The sequence below is a fragment of the Wyeomyia smithii genome, chromosome 1 (genome assembly GCF_029784165.1).
Source record: "Wyeomyia smithii strain HCP4-BCI-WySm-NY-G18 chromosome 1, ASM2978416v1, whole genome shotgun sequence".
NCBI classification, from domain to species: domain Eukaryota; kingdom Metazoa; phylum Arthropoda; class Insecta; order Diptera; family Culicidae; genus Wyeomyia; species Wyeomyia smithii.
In genome coordinates, this window is record NC_073694.1 from 110,778,925 (window position 1) to 110,797,548 (window position 18,624).

The 18,624-nt window shown below is 38.2% G+C and overlaps 3 protein-coding genes across 3 annotated transcripts in view; all 3 read right to left on the reverse strand.

The window, feature by feature from the left end:
- The window catches only part of LOC129718972 (probable serine/threonine-protein kinase dyrk1), a 148,373-nt gene that overhangs the window by 61,524 nt on the left and 68,225 nt on the right, over nt 1-18,624 (reverse strand). The gene's annotated exons all lie outside the window — the stretch shown is intronic.
- LOC129718973 (uncharacterized) lies at nt 1,552-3,977 on the reverse strand. The gene is made up of 2 exons (XM_055670260.1): nt 3,250-3,977; nt 1,552-2,228 (listed from the first exon to the last, which is right to left on the reverse strand). Exons 1-2 carry the CDS (start codon nt 3,949-3,951, stop codon nt 2,211-2,213), a joined length of 720 nt encoding a protein of 239 aa, XP_055526235.1. The 5' UTR covers nt 3,952-3,977; the 3' UTR covers nt 1,552-2,210.
- On the reverse strand, nt 14,213-15,269 carry LOC129718975 (ubiquitin-conjugating enzyme E2 L3-like). The gene has a single exon (XM_055670261.1). It carries the CDS (start codon nt 15,257-15,259, stop codon nt 14,798-14,800), a length of 462 nt encoding a protein of 153 aa, XP_055526236.1. The 5' UTR covers nt 15,260-15,269; the 3' UTR covers nt 14,213-14,797.

Genomic DNA, 18,624 nt, shown 5'->3' on the forward strand with positions numbered 1-18,624 from the left:
GAAAAACTTAGTATCGTTTTATACAATAGAAACTTTCACGTGTGAAATACATTGTCTCTTGAACTCCGCAAGTGTTGGTGCACGTTTAACATGTCTTGGCATCGAATTGAAAAAATTTATACCTTTATAAAACAATGAATTTTGTGAAGCTCTCGTTAGAAAGAAAGGTGTTCTTATTTCATCCGCGGTTCTAGTGTTATATCTATGAAAATCTCTTCCTCTTTCAATTCGATCACTCAAATATTGAGGTAGCAAACCATTAATTATTTTAAAAATGAACACCATAGACAAATAAACAACTCGCTGCTTCACAGATAGCCATTGCAAAGCGTCCAACATGAAAACAGAGGAAGTTAATCTATCACAATTTAAAATCAAACGCATTATTCTATTCTGCAAACGCTGTAACCTCAATAGTTGTGTGTTATTGGCTAAGTATAAAAAAGTAGGGCAAAAATCCAAATGTGGAGAGATGATTGACTTGTATAGCTGTATTTTACTACTAATCGTTAATTCGTTTTTCAGACGGCATAGAATTCCATACTTTTTGGCAATTTTCTTGATGACATTGTCAATGTGAGCGTTGAACTTTAGATTGTCATCAATAATCACGCCAAGATATTTAATCTCCCGAACGCGACCAATTGCCTCATCATCAATCAAAACAGAGACATCATCATTTACAACGGTGCGCGAGAAAATCATAAATTTAGTTTTATCAATATTCAATTTCAATTGCTTATACTTCAACCATCTGCTTAGAGAACGTAAATCTTCGTTCAAGTGTGAAACGGCTTCTTCTACGTTCTTAGCTGCAATGAATAATACGGTGTCATCGGCAAAAAGATTAATATCACAAAAACGTAAAACTCGTCGCATGTCATTTATATACATAATGAACAAAAGGGGCCCTAATACACTTCCCTGTGGAACTCCAAGATCATTCTCCACGGGACTAGAAACAGAATCATTAAAAACAGTCCGTTGAGTTCTGTCAGACAAGTAGCTTTCAAACCATCTGAATGCAGTACTCGAAATTCCAAAGCGCTTGATTGTGTTCAACAATAAGGGCCTAGAAATTGTCTCAAAAGCGCGTTTTAGATCCAAAAAAAAAACAGCAAATATTGTGTCTCTATTTTCTAAGTTATCTTTCCATTTTGCTAGTACTAAGTTTAACGCGGTTTCACATGAGTGGCCTTCCCGGTAGCCTGATTGTTCCGGAATTAGCAACGAGTTACTATTTAAATATTCTAGAAGCTGGCCCTTAACAACTAGTTCTAATATCTTTTCTAATGTGTGTAACATGTTGATGGGACGAAACTCTTCGGCTTTAATCGTTCCAGCAACCTTTTGAATCGGAACAACCAACGATTCTTTCCACACCAAAGGCACGTGCCCTGTTTGCAACGATTCATTAATGAGATCCAGCAAAGTGTGACCAATGACATTGAAGCAATCTTGAATAACTCTAGCATTTACATTATCTACTCCAGCCGTTTTACCTAATGAAAAACAAATTTTTCTCAGTTCTTCTAACGTGATTGAGTGAAAACCATCAAATGTACAACTACTGTTAATCGGCTGTTTTATTTCGTCGGGTTCCTCGACCAATTCAATGGATTGATTGATCAATGAAACACTATTGACAAAATAATCATTAAATCTAGATGCAATAATTTGTTCTGAATGTTCTAATGTGCCTTCAAAAGTTATGGACCGCGGTTTACAATTACTAGGTTTCAACAAAGATTTCAAAATTTTCCATAACTCTTTGCTGTTATTTTGATGTTGAACAATCTTTCTCTGGATATATTCACAACGCTTCTTTTTAATCGCTTGTGAATATTTATTACGCGCGAACGTGTACTCAATCCAATGATTCTGATTGTTTGATCTACAAAACTTTTTGTACAGTTTATCTCTCTTGCGCTTTAGGCGCAAAAGATCCAAACTATACCAGCTGTTCGAGTTTTTCAGCGAAACAAATTTATGTTCAACTAATTGATTCGTACACGTCTTCAAAATGTTAGTAAGAACAGCTGCAGATTCATCTAAACTACCGGTCGCGATTGGAAAACCCAAGCTTCTCTCAACAAGGTTCGAAACAGCCTGTTTCGAATATTTTCTCCAGCATTTCAATTTTATTGAATCATTATTATTATTCAAGTTTTCTAGAACATTAATTACTAATGTCTCATGATCGGTTATTTTCATATCAGAATTCGTAACTGAACGAATCGAATCAAAATTGCAATAAACATGGTCAATCAAAGTTCTACTCCGCTGGGAAATACGCGTTTATTCATCTACACTTTGTTTCAAATTGAAAGACTCAACTAAACGCTTCAAATGATTCGAATTTGCATCATCTCGCCAGTTAATATTAAAATCGCCCGTCACTATATTTATTTTACCCAAATCAAGAAATTCATCAAGCCAGTTTTCCAATATTTCAAGAAAACGGCGGTCACTAGCATTAGGAGAATGATACAAAACACCATAATTGCCCACCTTCATGCCACCAACTACTGTAATGCCCAAGAACCAGTTACCATCCTTAGCTTCGTTGTGACAAAGCTGGAATTGAACTGATTCTCTGACATAAATAGCAACACCGCCAGTTTGCCTAGAATGTGATAAACAAGCAGCAACATTGTATCCCGGAATACTATATTGTTCAAATGCTTCATCATCGACAATGTGAGTCTCTGATAAAAACACCAAAAGTGGACGTTTATCTTCAACAATCCGACGTAATGCATCGTAGTTTGTTGTCAACCCCGCAATATTAAAATACAAAAAATCAAACTTATTCACATTCTCGTTGGAAATTGTTTGCTATTTATTGAAACGCAAGCTGCTTTTCTTTTGCTCGAATAGTCTTTTATAAATTAAACACTCTGAACTAAAAGCGGCATGGTTGACGTCCAAATTAGTTTTACGCTCTTTATTCGTTTTTACACAATTGACGCATTTTAATACAGTAGATGTACACTCAGATGTCTTATGGTTTTGGCTACACCTAGAGCATGCATCACAATTTTTGCAATTCATGCTCTTGTGTCCAAATTCTCCACATTTGAAGCATCTTAGCACATTTATCGCGGGCAATACTAAGCACCGATCAAACTCTACATTTACTTGCTTAACAGATAACAAACTATTATACGTTTCTAAATCAACTTCTATTACCGCGCTATACTTGTTATAGGTGAAGCGTGGATTTTCGTACATATTAACTACTTTTACCTCATTGATTGTGATGCAATCATTTTGACTCTTTAAATAGTCAATGAAAACATCAGGAGAAAGATTCTCACTCATGCCCACTACTTTCAATCTAGGCACCGACGTGGGAACAACAGCACTGTATTTTTCACCCAGATTGCTTTGAATGCCATTTTTCACTAAATCAATATTTTCGCCAACGGCGCATTCGACAATAATGGAACCATCTTTACCGTTCCTGAAATTACTAACTTTGTGTGTTTTAGGATCTAAGTTAGTTTTCAAAAACTTCCGAGTTTCCTTGCAAGGTTGTTTGGACTCTTTCGGTTTAATCACAATAACCGGACGAGTCTTAGGTTTAACCGGTTTAAATCCGATATTAGTATTACTTTTGTTACTTGAGTTAGATTTATTGTTTTTACCGCGACTTTTAACAACTTGCGCAAAAGTTGCACCGTCGTCAAAAACATCGTCATTATTTTCGTATTCGATTCTACGCTTTTTGCCGATTTGGTCCGATTCAGAAGGAATCGTCCCAATCCGCGCGCGAGCATTATTAATAGCAGCTATATTCTGATTTGTATTCAATTGCAAAACCGAATGATTCAATTTTTCAAATTTCTCACATAATAATTTTTCAAGAGACTCCTTTACATTTGATCTCAACTGTTCCATACCGATATTTATCGCGCTGTTTATCTGGGTCGCAATTTGATCCCGCATTTGAATGACCGAGTCAGAGAGAGAAGATAATTTCTGCATCTCTCCTTCGATACGCTTCATGTCCGGAGTCAAATGTTGCCCACCACAACACTGGTTTGATAAACACTCATCACACTTGAAGCAAAGATTATCGTTGTCTGTAATCATCTTTGCCGTCGCCTTGGTGAGCCCGGTGCACTTGTAGTGAAACAAACGTGCACAGTTAAAGCCCACACATTTCAACGGCAAATCTGATAATACAATTGCCGAACTACAGCCGGAGCAAATCATGACACAATACAGGTTAAACGCGGGACGCTACACCAACAAGCATGCAGAGAAGAGAGACAGAGGCAAGGAAAAAAAACGATCGCCACCACCGCTGCTGTGAAAGCGCCGGGGGGGATTTTATTTTATCAAACTTTAACGCGAACTTGCTGCTTAAAGCAACTGTTCTTGTACTTAGCCTTGTGTAGATTCACTACCGAAACACGTTAGAATATATCTATCGTGAATCACTTCACTATTTCACTCGCAAATTAACAATTTTATATCACCACACAATAACACGACTACTGTGTTCGCCATCAAAAAGCTAGTGATGAGCAAGCCCTAAGTATCTAACTTGATCAGACCAATTTAAGACCACACCGTTCATCTTAATAACGTGTTTATTTAAAGAGTTTTCGGGAAGTCTTTTGATGAGAATATAGAAAATCCCATCATCTCCTGGTGCTTTCATGTTTTTGAATTTTTTGAGAATAGTTCGCACCTCATTCAAGTTTGTTTCCAATACCTCTTCAGAAAGAAATTCTTGGGTGATCTGATCATACTTTTGGTTTACTTCATTTTCAATAGGACTTACTACGTTCAAATTGGAGATATGAACACTCTCAAACTGCTGAGCTAGTTTTTGAGATTTTTGTTCATTCGTTAGAAAAATGCAATCACCATCTTTAAGGACTGGAATAAGCTTCGAAGGTTTCTTAAGGACCTTCGAAAGCTTCTAGAAAGGTTTTGAATAAGGTTTTAGTTGTTTAATTTCTCTCATGAAATTCTCATTTCGCAAGACAGTGAATCTATGTTTAATTTCCTTTTGTAATTCTTGAAAAATAATTTTCAAAGCAGGATCACGAAATCTTTGGTATTGACGTCTCCGTATGTTCTTCAAACGTATAAGAAGTTGAAGTTCACTGTCAGTAATTGGTGCATTAAATTTCACTCGAGCCTTAGGAACTGATAAATTCCGGGCATTGAGTATTAAGCTGCTAAAATTTTCTAATGCTCTGACAATGTCAGCACTATTTTGTAAAATAATATCATCATTCAAATTTTCTTCGATTGTAGAACGATATCCATCCCAATTAGTCTTGTGATAATTTAACACAGATCTAGTGGGATTCAAAACAGTTTCATGGGAAATAGAAAATGTTATGGGAAGATGATCAGAATCAAAGTCAGCAGTTAATAAATCACTGCATGAATGACTTTGATTTGTTAGTACCAAATCAATTGTAGATGGATTTCTAATAGAAGAATAACATGTAGGACCATTTGGAAATAAAACTGAATAAAATCCAGCCGAGCAATCATTAAACAATATTTTTCCATTGGAATTGCTTTGAGCATTATTCCAAGATCGATGTTTCGCATTAAAATCACCGATGATTAAAAATTTAGATGTATTCCTTGTGAGTTTTTGCAAATCTCCCTTGAAATAATATTTTCGCTCACCAGTGCATTGAAAAGGCAAATACACTGCGGCTATAAATAAAATGCCAATACTTGTTTAAATTTCAATTCCCAAACTCTCGATAACTTTGGTTTCAAGATGGGTTTTTTTTCCTGTATGGACTTCCTCACTGCGACCAGAATCGTAAATCTATTGTGAGATATGCCCGGGTGTCTGCTGTATCCCGCACTTCTGTTAATAGCAATACCTCTATTGAGAAGTGGCATGCTTATTATTATTGTTCATCAGTGCTTGCGTGTAATGTGCTACTCTTCCTTACACGCTCACTGTTCTACTCGTTCCTTTTGCCAAATATCACCATTTATAATTCCCTGGAGAAGTTTCGTCGTGCGTCCTTCTGGCCAGTTTTATTGATAAGAGGGACTTATTTTTTGTTAAGAGGAAGTCACGCAAAGGTATTTGTAGATTTCAGCGTAAAGGAAGGGTAACTGGTGGGGAGCCTGAGAATAAACCCATGCTTAAAGCCCTTTTTGACATCGGATGGCCTGGTTCTACTAAGATTCGAACCCACGACCATCCGCTTGACAAAGCGGACTCTGTATCCTTGCGGCTACGCAGCTCCCCTTGCCAACTTCAAGATGGGGTAAAACACGATGTTTTATTCGACGGTGGATAACTATTGCAACTCCACTACCGGCAACATCAATTCTATCAAACCTATGAACTATATAATTTGGGTTCTTTTTTAGTTTAATATTTGGCTTTAAAAGCGTTTCAGTCACAACTGCAATATGCACATCGTGGACTGTTAAAAAATTGAAAAATTCATCCTCTTTCGCTTTTAAAGAGCGAGCATTCCAATTTAGAAAATTTACTGCATAATTTGAAATCATTGCTGAATTTCAATTTCATAACAATATTAGTTGTAAATTTCATACCTACTTGAACAGCCTCATACATCGAGTTACAGTTCAACAAAGCGGACATTAACTGCAGCATGGATTGTTGTAGGTAATCAATCTTTTCGGGTGTTGGAATACCTAGATCAATACTGGCTGACTGAAAGGCCACTGGCATATGAACAGCCTGGTGTTGCCTGAACAGGATTGTTTTTCTGAAATTTGTTATCTGAATTTAAATTATTACCTACAGACACACCTGCTAATGAAAGTGCTGGTGGTGCTTGAACAGTATTGAAAGTCTTTTGATTACCCACATTGACAACAGGTTGTTTAGAATTCCTACGTTGTCAATTTACACATTTGAAACTATTAGTGGTCTCTTTCACGGGGCAGATATCTTTCGTGTGACTAGTGTCACCACAAATCATACATTTTGCAGCCATATGGCAGTTTCGAGTTCCATGACCATAGGCTTGACAATTCCGACATTGCGTAAGATTATGGATTCCTCCATGTCTCTTGAAATTTTCCCATTTTATTCGCTCGTTAAATAAAACACGTGCTTTTTCCAAACAATTCAAATTATGTACTTTGGTACGATCAAAATGTACCAAGTAATTTTCCTGGTGTATTCAAGTTTGATTAATTTTGGCATTTGCCTTTCGTTTCATCGAAATTACCTGGTTGGGGGCAAAACCAAGTGATTCTGACAAACAATCTTTAATTTCCTCAATAGTTTGGTCATTTGTAAGACCTTTCAAAACTGCCTTAAACGGTCTCTCGTTTTTGGCATCTAAAGAATAAAATTTATACATCTTTTCAGTCAAATACTGTAAAAGATGTTTATGGCCATCAGAAGATTCAGCCAAAATATGAATTTCGTCTTGGCGGCCAATTTGGAAATTAACTTTTACATCCGACAGAAATGATGGAAGTTCTGATCGAAATGCTTTAAGGGGTTATATACCTTTTTAGTTTTCAAAAAACCGAAAAATTTTTTATTGTATTACCTTCAAATACAGAACTTTATCTTCAAATACAGAACTCTTGAGAACATCTTCACAAATTTTCATAAAGATCTGAGCAATAGGAAGAAAGTTAGAGCGATTTGCAGCGCGCCTCGCCACGGCCGCATAAGCTTAACTTGAAACTTTACACGCGATTATCTCGGAATAGTGATTTCCGAAAAATGACTTTGCCGTGATCCTGATTGCGGGAAAACAACTGAACCGATTTCCTTCATCTTTTTTTTTAAATTTTCGTTGTTAAATTCGCCGGTCCTTGAACGATCGCTTTTCGAAACATACAGTTACATTTTGCCGCAAAAAAATTAATTTTTAATGCAATTTTTAGCGCTCAAAACGTGCATTTTTTGAAAAAAAAAATGTTCCCATTTGCACTGAAAACAAAATACTCATAAGAGCGATCGTTCAAGAACCCGGCACACTTCTAAACTAATGAAATAATATAAGTTTTTTGATTTCGGTTGACCCGCTGAGTCTCTATGAGGATCACCGCAAGCCTCTGCAAAAAAATAGCGTTTCGGGGAAACGGCCATTATTCCAGTAATAATTGGTATATCTCAAAATCAAACGTATTTTGTTGTTGTTGATAAACTGTACTTTCAGAAAAATACCCCTCTGATGCAATGAAAATGGTGCTATGCACTTAAAAATAGATTCAAACTTCCCTCATTTTTCTCGACCAAAAAGGTATATAACCCCTTAAAATTTGCTACAAAAACCACAATAGGTGGAACTTTAACCTTCTTCATAACGGCTTTATGCTCAGTATGAGAAGTTTGAACTGCTTGATCCCCAACGGAAGAAAGAATATCATACCTGTTAGTCGAAATTTCAGCGTCACTTGAAGGAGATGCCTCACGTTTCCTTGAAACCGCATCAAAGCGAGCTTTTTTATTTCTTCCAGGCATAACTGAAAAACTTCACTACACTTTCACTTCACTATAGAATTTAAGTAGAAATATCTCAAACCAAATTTACTCACTAAACACTCGTTAACGTTAAAAACAAATTTATTACTTTGCGTTTCAACAGGTAGTCTTTTAGAAAGATTGCCTGTTGAAAGCGAAAAACAAAATATAGTTAAAAAAAAATATACATCGCATGTGTCGAGAGCTCATGCTGATTTTCCCCACAGTGAATGCATTTTTCAGCATTTTTACTGCAGGAATCATCCGCATGATTCTCCCCACACTTGCCACAACGTGCTTTATTGCAGCAGTAGGCGACGGTGTGGCCTAGCTGCATACAATTCAGGCAGTTCATGACGCGGGGCACATAGAGCCGCACAGGGAGACGAACCCGGTGGATCGAGACGTGGCTAGGCAATGCAGACCCGGCGAACGTAACTCGAATCGAGTCTGACGGAGTGTACACTTTTGTGCCGCCGACGAGAGATACAGACCACAATTGCTTGCAGTCCAAAATCTTTATTTTTACATCGGTGCACAAAGAATTTTTTAAGCAGCCGAAGCCGCTTTGCAAAATACACTCGACGACCAGACTCGAATCGGTTATGACACCGTCGATCTTCACGTCTCGTGCGGGTATATACACGCGATACTCGCTTGTGAAAAGCTCAGAACAAGCTATAGCGTTGGCCTGTTCCAGGTTACTGACCACGACACGGAGCTTGTTAGGTCTGACCTTGGATATTTCGGTCACGGCCTTGTACCTTTTCGTCAGGTCTTTGGAAATCTGCATTATATTTAACGGCTTTGATTTCGCTCCTGCCTTTGGCCGAAAGAAAACAGTATAACTGCTCTGAGATCTGTCCGGGTAGAGCCTGGGGCGAGGGGTGGCTGCATCAGCAACCGAGAGGGATTGAGTGGGAAGGACATGATAGGGAGGGTTCGAAGAAGAGGATGAGGGATCTACATCCATTGCGCTAAGCTAGCGCGCTAGCTTTATAGACAAGAATCACGAACCTTCTTCTTTTTTTTAATAAACTTCGTTGAATTTGAAAGAATAACTAACCGGCGGAACGTAAAATAATAAACTTCGTTGAACTTGAAAGAATAACTAACCGGCGGAACGTTGGGGTTTCTTTTCGTAGCGGTGACGGAGTTGACGAATGTCAAAACCGTTCGCGATAGTAAAAACCTCTTTATGTTTAAAGCTATTCCGGTGAGAGGAACTGGAGTAGACCAGTCGCTGCGGAATGCTCATTGATTAATTCATTATCTTTATTAAAAATCATTTGCTTTTATAGGCAAATGCAATTGCCAAAATAATTAATTCTATGTGTGTATTTACATGTGTTGCTAGTTTAGGCCCCTACTGTAAAACAGCTGGAGAGACGAGCGTTAAAATTGCAACGCTGCATTTTGCCTGCTGTATGAATCAGGCACCCAGCGTTGCGGTACAAGGCCTGGTAGCGAGTGTGCTGTAACGCTTTGGCATAAGGCTTTCAGTAAGTAACGGAACTTACTTGCGCGGGTCAGTGGTTTGATTCGAATTTGTTTTGTTTATGGTTTACGGTGCCGTACCAAAGAGTTGGTATACGACACCATCCCTCTTTACGAGCGTAATTTTATGATAAATGAAATTGCTCTAAAAAATAATTTAGACGTCTGTCTCCAGTTGTTTCTCACAAACTTTGATAAGTTTGTTAAATGTTAATAATATTCTTTTTTTTGTAGTTTATGAAATAACATTTTTTTTTGTATAGTAATACTTCTTAATATGTATATTTTTTGGTTCTATTGAAACTATCTAAGGGGCCATCCACATACCATGTGGACAGATTTTCAACGATTTTGATTGATGTTCGTTGACAAATGATCTCAGATATTAGTTCTGTGATTTCTTTCCAATGAACCAATTGTCTGTGGATGATAAGCTGTGCTAAATTTTTGTCTGACTTTTAACATTTTGCATATTTGTTTCAAAGTTTCATTGTTGTATTCTGTTCCTTGATCTGATCGTAAGATTGAAAATGTTCCGAACGTAAGTAAAAAATCGTCAACTAAGGCTTTGGCTATTACGTTAGCTTCTTTTGTAGGTACAGGGATTAGTACGACATATTTAGTTAAGTCGCATCGTATGCTAACGGCATATCTTTTGTTATTATTGCTTTTTGGTAGTGGTCCAATGGTGTCTATTGAAATAATTTCGAGTGGGTGTGAAGGTGTGGTTGTTATTATTTCTTTTTCCTTAGTGTGTTCTATGACTTTGTTTCGTTTGCATAATTCGCAGGCCTTTACGAATTTTGCAATCGAACGTTTCATATTATTCCACGTGTATATTTCTCTTATTTTGAGGTACAGTCGGTGCTAACCGATGTGTCCTCCTGTAGGCGTATTATGAAAATCGTGTAAAATTTTCCGTATCATTTCTTGTTTTGTCACCTGTATTGGTGGCTTATATAAAATAATTTGAATCGAGCACACTTGTGTGTTCGCAATAATTTTAAAGTTTTCAATTGATATATTTTTGAATATTTCGTCGTTTGTCGACAGCGCTATATTATTTTGGTTGTACCCTTTTGCAATTTGTTCTGATTCTAGAAGAGCAGAGCCGAGTGACTGACTTCCATTCATATTTTGGAGCACTTGTGCTACTATTTTGTTATTTATTTTCAATGTAAATATTATTTCATCTTTGATTATTTTCGTTTCTAATTTAAATAAATTCTTTTTTTTTCCGACGGATTTTTTTTTTCTTCATCTATAGTTTATTTGACACGGCACAAATACAATTCAATGTTTAACGGCGCCAATTATATCTGGTAGCTTACTTTCTAAAGTATCTTAATAACTAAAAGCAAATTTTTTATCCTCGCTGCCGACTACGAGCTGAAACTAAATCTAACTTAAAGCTAGAATATTTTGCATTAAAAGCACAGGTTTGCTGTTTGATGGTTTTCATTGCCATAGGTAAGCAGCATATTAAATTTGTTCCGCTGCTGGGCCAAGATATTACGGACTGGCATATTGGGTTGTTTCCATCGGGCCTTGAGAGTATCGTGCCGGTCTGATTGCTGTTTCCGGATCCGGGGTCTTAACGTGTTCTTGTCGTTTGGTTGGATGTAGGCGGAAGGGGATAGGACTAAACTGGGGCGTGGAAGGATTTCAGGAAAACGTATATAAGGGACATGTAGGATAGGTCACGGCTCGCCAAGACATCACGAACAGGAACAGCCTTCTGCCTACCTTCGGCCTGCAGGGAAGCTATTAATCTAGACCTGGCGTCACGGTGTACAGGGCATGACCAAACAACGTGCTCTATGTCGTGATAACCTTCACCACAGGCACAGATACCACTCTCCCCGAGCCCAACACGACGGAGATGCGCGTCAAATCTATAGTGATTGGACATAAGCCGGGACATCACGCAAATGAAATCTCGACCTACATCCAACCCCTTGAACCACGGGTTCGTCGATACCTTGGGGATTATGGAATGTAACCACCTTCCCAGTTCCCCCTTGGTCCAAGAATTTTGCCAACTGATGATCGTATTCTGACGTACAAATGCGAAAAATTCATTAAAGGCAATTGGTCTTACATAAATATCACCGTTTGTTGCGCCCACCTTAGCCAAAGAGTCCGCTTTCTCATTACCCGGTATCGAGCAGTGAGAAGGGACCCACGCTAAGGTAATCTGAGTAGATTTTTCGGATAAAGCACTCAGATGTTCCCGTATTTTCCCCAGGAAATACGGAGAGTGCTTAACATCTTTCATCGATCGGAGAGCCTCAATGGAACTGAGACTGTCCGTAAAGATGAAATAATGGTCCGTGGGCATTTTTTCGATAATCCCTAGGGTGTACTGAATTGCAGCTAATTCTGCGACGTAAACAGAAGCAGGATTATCGAGCTTATGGGAGACGGTTAAATTGTTATTGAAGATACCGAAGCCAGTGGACCCATCAAGAAGTGATCCGTCAGTGTAGAACATATTGTCGCAGTTGATGTTTCGATATTTATTGGAAAAATTTTTGGGGATCTGCTGCACGCGTAAATGATCCGGGATTCCACGAGTTTCTTCTATCATGGATGTATCGAAAAACACAGTAGAATCAGAAGTATTTGATAAGTCGACACGATTTGGAATATTCGAAGAAGGGTTAATATTTTGGGACATGTGATTGAAATACAATGTCATAAAACGGGTTTGAGAATTAAGTTCGATTAACCTTTCAAAATTTTCAATCACGGGACGGCTCAAGACCTCACATTTGATTAGAATACAAGAAGACAGGCTCCAGAAGCGGTTTTTCAATGGTAGTACTCCAGCTAAGATCTCCAAACTCATCGTATGGGTCGACTGCATGCAACCCAAGGCGATACGCAAACAACGATATTGTATTCGCTCCAGTTCGATCAAATGTGTGTTTAATGCGGAGCGGAAGCAGAAACACCCGTACTCAATAACAGACAGTATCGTTGTTTGGTAAAGCCTTATAAGGTCTCCTGGGTGGGCTCCCCACCATTGTCCGGTTATTGTACGAAGAAAATTCACTCTTTGTTGACATTTTTTCATCAGATACCTAACGTGACAACCCCAGGTGCCTTTAGAGTCGAACCAGACACCAAGATATTTGTGTACCAAAACCTGAGAAATCGTTTTACCCATTAATTGTGTTTGAAGCTGAGCAGGTTCATGCTTCCTAGAAAAAACTACTATCTCAGTCTTCTCCGGAGAGAATTCGATACCTAGCTGTAAAGCGCAAGCAGACAAATTGTCCAAAGTATCTTGCAATGGTCCTTGCAAATCGGCAGCTTTGGCTCCTGTAACAGAGATTACACTGTCGTCTGCAAGTTGTCTTATCGTGCATGAATTTGCCAGACATTCGTCGATGTCATTTACATAAAAGTTGTAAAGAAGGGGGCATGAGCCCTGGGGAAGACCCATGTAGCTTATGCGAAAAGTTGCCAAATCGCCGTGCGTAAAATGCATGTGCTTTTCGGACAACAAATTGTGCAAAAAATTGTTCAAAATTGGAGAAAATCCTTGTCGATGAAGTTTACCCGAAAGAATGTCAATAGAAACGGAATCAAAAGCCCCCTTAATGTCCAAGAACGCAGACGCCATTTGTTCTTTGCGAGCATACGCCAGCTGAATATCTGTTGAAAGCAACGCAAGACAATCATTCGTCCCTTTGGCACGGCGGAAGCCAAATTGAGTATTTGATAGTAGACCATTTGATTCGACCCAATGGTCTCAACGACGGAGTATCATTTTTTTCATCAATTTCCGGATACAGGATAGCATTGCAATCGGCCTATAAGAGTTGTGATCAGAAGCTGGTTTCCCTGGTTTTTGGATGGCGATCACCTTCACTTGCCTCCAATCCTGCGGTACAATGTTTTGCTCCAGGAACTTATTGAACAAGTTCAACAAGCACCTCTTGGCATTGCCGGGTAGATTCTTCAACAAGTTGAATTTGATTCTATCTAACCCAGGCGCGTTATTGTTACAGGACAGGAGGGCAACTGAAAATTCTGCCATCGTAAAAGGTGATTCTATCGCGTCGTGGCCCGGAGACGCATCGCATTTCCGACGGATTGTTAGTTATGTATGTTGAGAGGTGATCAGTCTCTCTTGGTACATAAGTTTGTTCCGTATTATTTTCGTCAATCATTCGGGTCATGGACCTTGTATTCACCTTGAAAATATTTGTTCGTTTTAGCTCATCAGAAGATGTTACTATTTGTTAATTCGTTTTTATTGAACATATTCTTCTTTGTCTAATTATAGTTAGAACGCAGTTTGCTTTCACAGACGTGTTACATAGTACATATTGTTTAGATCTAAATTAAATGCATTACACACTTTCTTTCTCTTCATTCCAATGCGATTTTAATGTTGTTACATTAGTTCTTATAATGTAGGTTGCTTTTTAGTTATTTTACTTTGTTAAAGCAGGTTGCATATATGATATATGAATTCGAGTTCTATGGAAGGGAAAAGCGGTTCAAAGCTCAACAACAACTTGCTTAACCTGGCAAAGCTAAAGAACGATTTTGAAATGATTCGGCGCACTCGGAAAACTACAATAAGTGTTATGAATAAGAGCATTGTTTTATGCTAAACAAATAAAAGAAAATTGCTTGAACTATTAGTTTTTATTATAATTAGATGTGTTTTCCGTGTCGGATTTTTAACTCCAGCTTTGATTTAAATTAGAAATTTATAAAAAGGAAAAATACTAGGATGAATTTAAGTAAGTATACACATTTGCATGTGAATTGTGATTTGGATTTTTGCAGGGCGCTGAGAAGACAGATGAATGCTCGTTTCACTTATTCCGGCCGTTTCTCACTATGCTTCCTGGTATACTCCTCCGCATTCTTTGTAAATTTTTTACGGTCTTTCAAATACTCTTCCGCTAAATCTGCTCTCAAGGGGTGCTCCGGCTCTGGATCGTTGACCAGTGCTATGAGAGCTTGAATGACTTGATCAGTCTTTGTTGCCGGTTTCCAATTTTCTGCGCTTATGATAGGCAGACACACTTGACCTTTCTCGTCAATATTTGGATGATATATTTTTGTTTTGAACGAGATTTTTGGAGGTTTAAAAGGGTATTCCGCAGGAAACGTAATCTCGATTCGGAATGCTCCCTTGTTATACGGAGCATTTTCCGGGACAATTAATCCAGACCATAGTAAAAGGTTTCCCTCATCTACCACTATGTCCCGAAAAGATTTGAGACCAGATGCGCGTATGTCGGACAGCTCCTTTTGAAGTCTTCTTGTAGCTGCCATTTTGGACGTAACTCGACAAATTTCTCGACAAAGCGACAAAATTCTCGACAAAGCGTCTGGTCCGACGTTTTCCTTTCCTGGTATATATTCTACCGTAAAATCGTATTCCTCCAAATCAAGCCTTATTCTAGTTAATTTGGAAGATGGATTTTTCATTCCGAAAAGATAGACTAAAGGTCTGTGATCTGTGCGAACTGAAAATTTCCTTCCGTACAAATATGGCTTAAGGTAATCAATGACCCAATGTATAGCCGTTAATTCTTTCAAAATTACCGGTTTATTTTTTTCTCCGGGTGTAAATGTTTTACTTGCGAATACAATTGGTAAACTTCCATGTTCGGTATGTTGTGAAAGAACGGCGCCACAGCCTATGTCTGAGGCGTCCGTGACTGAAATAATTTTTTTCGTAAAATCGGGGTATTGTAGTAACATGGGTGAAATTAGGACATTTTTCAAAGTGTTAAATGCTTGTTGACAGCCCTCTGTCCAAACAAAAGTTGCATTCTTTTTTAGAAGTTGGTTGAGCGGATGTGCTATAATAGCAAAATTCGGGATGAATTTTCTGTAGTAGTTGCAAAATGCTACAAATCGTCTTACTTCATCCGCATTTGTAGGTATTGGATATTTTATCATCGCGCTAAATTTTGAATCATCAGGTAGCATACCTTGATCTGTTATTTTGTGTCCAAGATAGTTACCGATACGATATCCCTTTTGATCGTATTGTTTCTTTTTCTCTGGGCAGCTGGCCAATTTATGACCTTCTTTCTTGCACCGAGAACACCGGATTTTCTTCGGTTGCTTCACTCCGGAAAATGCGGCAGTCTCACTGTTCGATGAAATCTTCTCTGGATCAACACACTTTTGTTTCGTTTCTTCGTAGAGCAATCGACATTTGACAAATTCCATTGTCAAATTTTCCTCTGGCATCATCTCAATAGCGGTGACAACTGTAGAATACGACGGACCAAGAGTCAGCAACAAATGACATACTGCACTCAGCTCTTCCCTTTGTGCACCGGTACCACGATATTCACGCAGCAGTTTATCGAAACGTAGAAAGTGTTCGTGCAGTTGTCCGCTTTCGAAACGCATGCTCAACGATTTCTGCAACAAATGCATCCGGCTGGCGATGCTCTTCCTTTCGAAAATGCGTTTTAATGCATCCCATACTTGCTTCGGTGTAGCTTTTTATTGGACATATTCCAGCTGAGAGTCGTGAATGCGCGGAATCAGAAATGACTTGCATTTTCGCTTCTTTTTAATCCGTTGTTCGCACTTCTTTTTCCTCTCGTGACGCTGTGGAACAGTTTCGCCTTCAGGCTCTAAAAGCTCGACTAAATCACCAATTTCCGACTGGACACATCCCCACAGCTCGTGCTCTTCCAAAAGCACCTATATACGGAATTTCCACGCGGCGTAATTTGTTCCATCGAATAAAGCAACAAGAAAACGATTACTTTCCACTTCTTCCATTTTCGCAACAACTGTACTATTTTACGCATCAAAACGTCCTGGGCTGATAACCTAATGAGATTTCGGATCGCCCGGAGAAGAAAAACGAACTATCTTTAATTTAGGTTAATAGATAAAGAAAACACGTTGTATTCCAGTTTAGGTACACGTTTCGAATGAAAAAGAAAAGAAAATATCAGAGAGGTGACGTTTGTACTCTACGCAGTGTCGTACATCAGAAGGGGCAAACCGAGCAGTGGTTGCCATCTCAACACCCCCGCTTAACCACAGCAAGGTCCAATTCCTAGCGCCGATCGTTGCTTCTTGAACGCAGCATCATTTAACCCACTGTGGAAAAACGAAAAGTTTTACACAGCAATTGAATATTCTTTATTTTTACATGAATATCAAAGACCCAACGACTGCGAGTATGAGGAAGTCCTTGCAGTGTCAATTGGCAAAAAATTTTTAGAGATGAAGGAAATGTCGAATCATCTGTTAGCGTCTTTTACGAAATTCTGTACAACATTATCTCTCAAGAGGTTCCATTGAAGAAAAAACGAAAAATTTAAAAAAACGCAAACAAAAAGCCCACAAAATTTTCAAAAAACACAATAGCAGTGAAAATCTAGCAATTTACTTGGAAATATGTGACCAACTGAACTTTGCAATCAGTAATGCATTTGAAGAATTCAATGAAAAAACTGAGCTAGAAATTAAGTCTTGTCCAAAGAACTTCTTCAATTACGTCAGAACAAAACTGAAATCAGACAATTTTTCATCAATAATGCAACTCGATGAACATGTTGGTGACAACTCGGAGAAAAATTGCATTCTCTTTGCAAAATTTTTCCAGGAAATCTATACCACATTTTCCGAAGAAAATCGCGACCGCTATTATTTTGCATTTTAACCAGAAAATCCAAGAAACGTTGGTGTCAACCAACTTCAAGTACAGGATGTTTTGCAGGGTTTAAAAAATTTAGACCCTTCCAAAGGACCTGGACCTGACGAAATTCCTCCAGCACTCATGAGAAATCTTTCGAAGGAACTTACATCTCCTTTGTTCTGGCTGTTCAATATGTCGTTGAAAACTGGAGTCTTCCCAAATATATGCAACAGCTCACTTTTGGTGCCTGTTTTCAAATCTGGGCGGAAATCTGACATACGTAATTATCGTGGAATCGCTATTATCTCTTGCATTCCAAATTCTTTGAGGCAATTGTCAATGAAAAAATATTTGCTCAAGTCAAAAATCGAATAACAGACAAACAACACGGCTTCTTCAAACTACATCCACAAATTTACTTGAATTCGTAGATTACTGATTGAATGCAATGGATAATGGGAACCATGTTGAAGCTCTCTATACAGACTTTAGCAAAGCATTTGATCGTATTGACATACCAATGCTACTTTTTAAACTGCAAAAATTGGAATTGAGTCTGGTCTCCTGAAGTGGCTTGAATCATATTTAACAAACAGGCAACAAATAATAAAATTTAATGGAAAAAAGTCAAATCCCATTCGAGTTACTTCAGGTGTTCCCCAAGGCTCCCACTCAGGACCACTTCTTTTGATTTTGTACGTAAACGACATTTCCTTCACCCTCAAAAATATCAAAGTTTTAATATATGCCTACGACATGAAGCTGTTTTTGGAAATAAAAAATCAAGAAGACATCAATGTATTTCAGAATGAAATCCACACATTTTACATCTGGTGTAAGAAAAGCCTACTTGAATTAATTGTGAAAAAATGCAATGTAATACCCTTTAGCAGAAAAATAACAACGTCCAAAATTGTATTGCATTGCATTAGGGAATCAGAATGTGAAAAAATGTGATAAAGTTAGTGATTTAGGAATAATCTTAGATTCTAAACTTAATTTCATCGACCACTATAACACT

Bases quoted from the DNA above. Each gene is read 5' to 3' on its own strand.
- LOC129718973 (XM_055670260.1), bottom strand. From the start codon at position 3,951: ATGCGGGATCAAATTGCGACCCAGATAAACAGCGCGATAAATATCGGT.
- LOC129718975 (XM_055670261.1), bottom strand. From the start codon at position 15,259: ATGGCAGCTACAAGAAGACTTCAAAAGGAGCTGTCCGACATACGCGCA.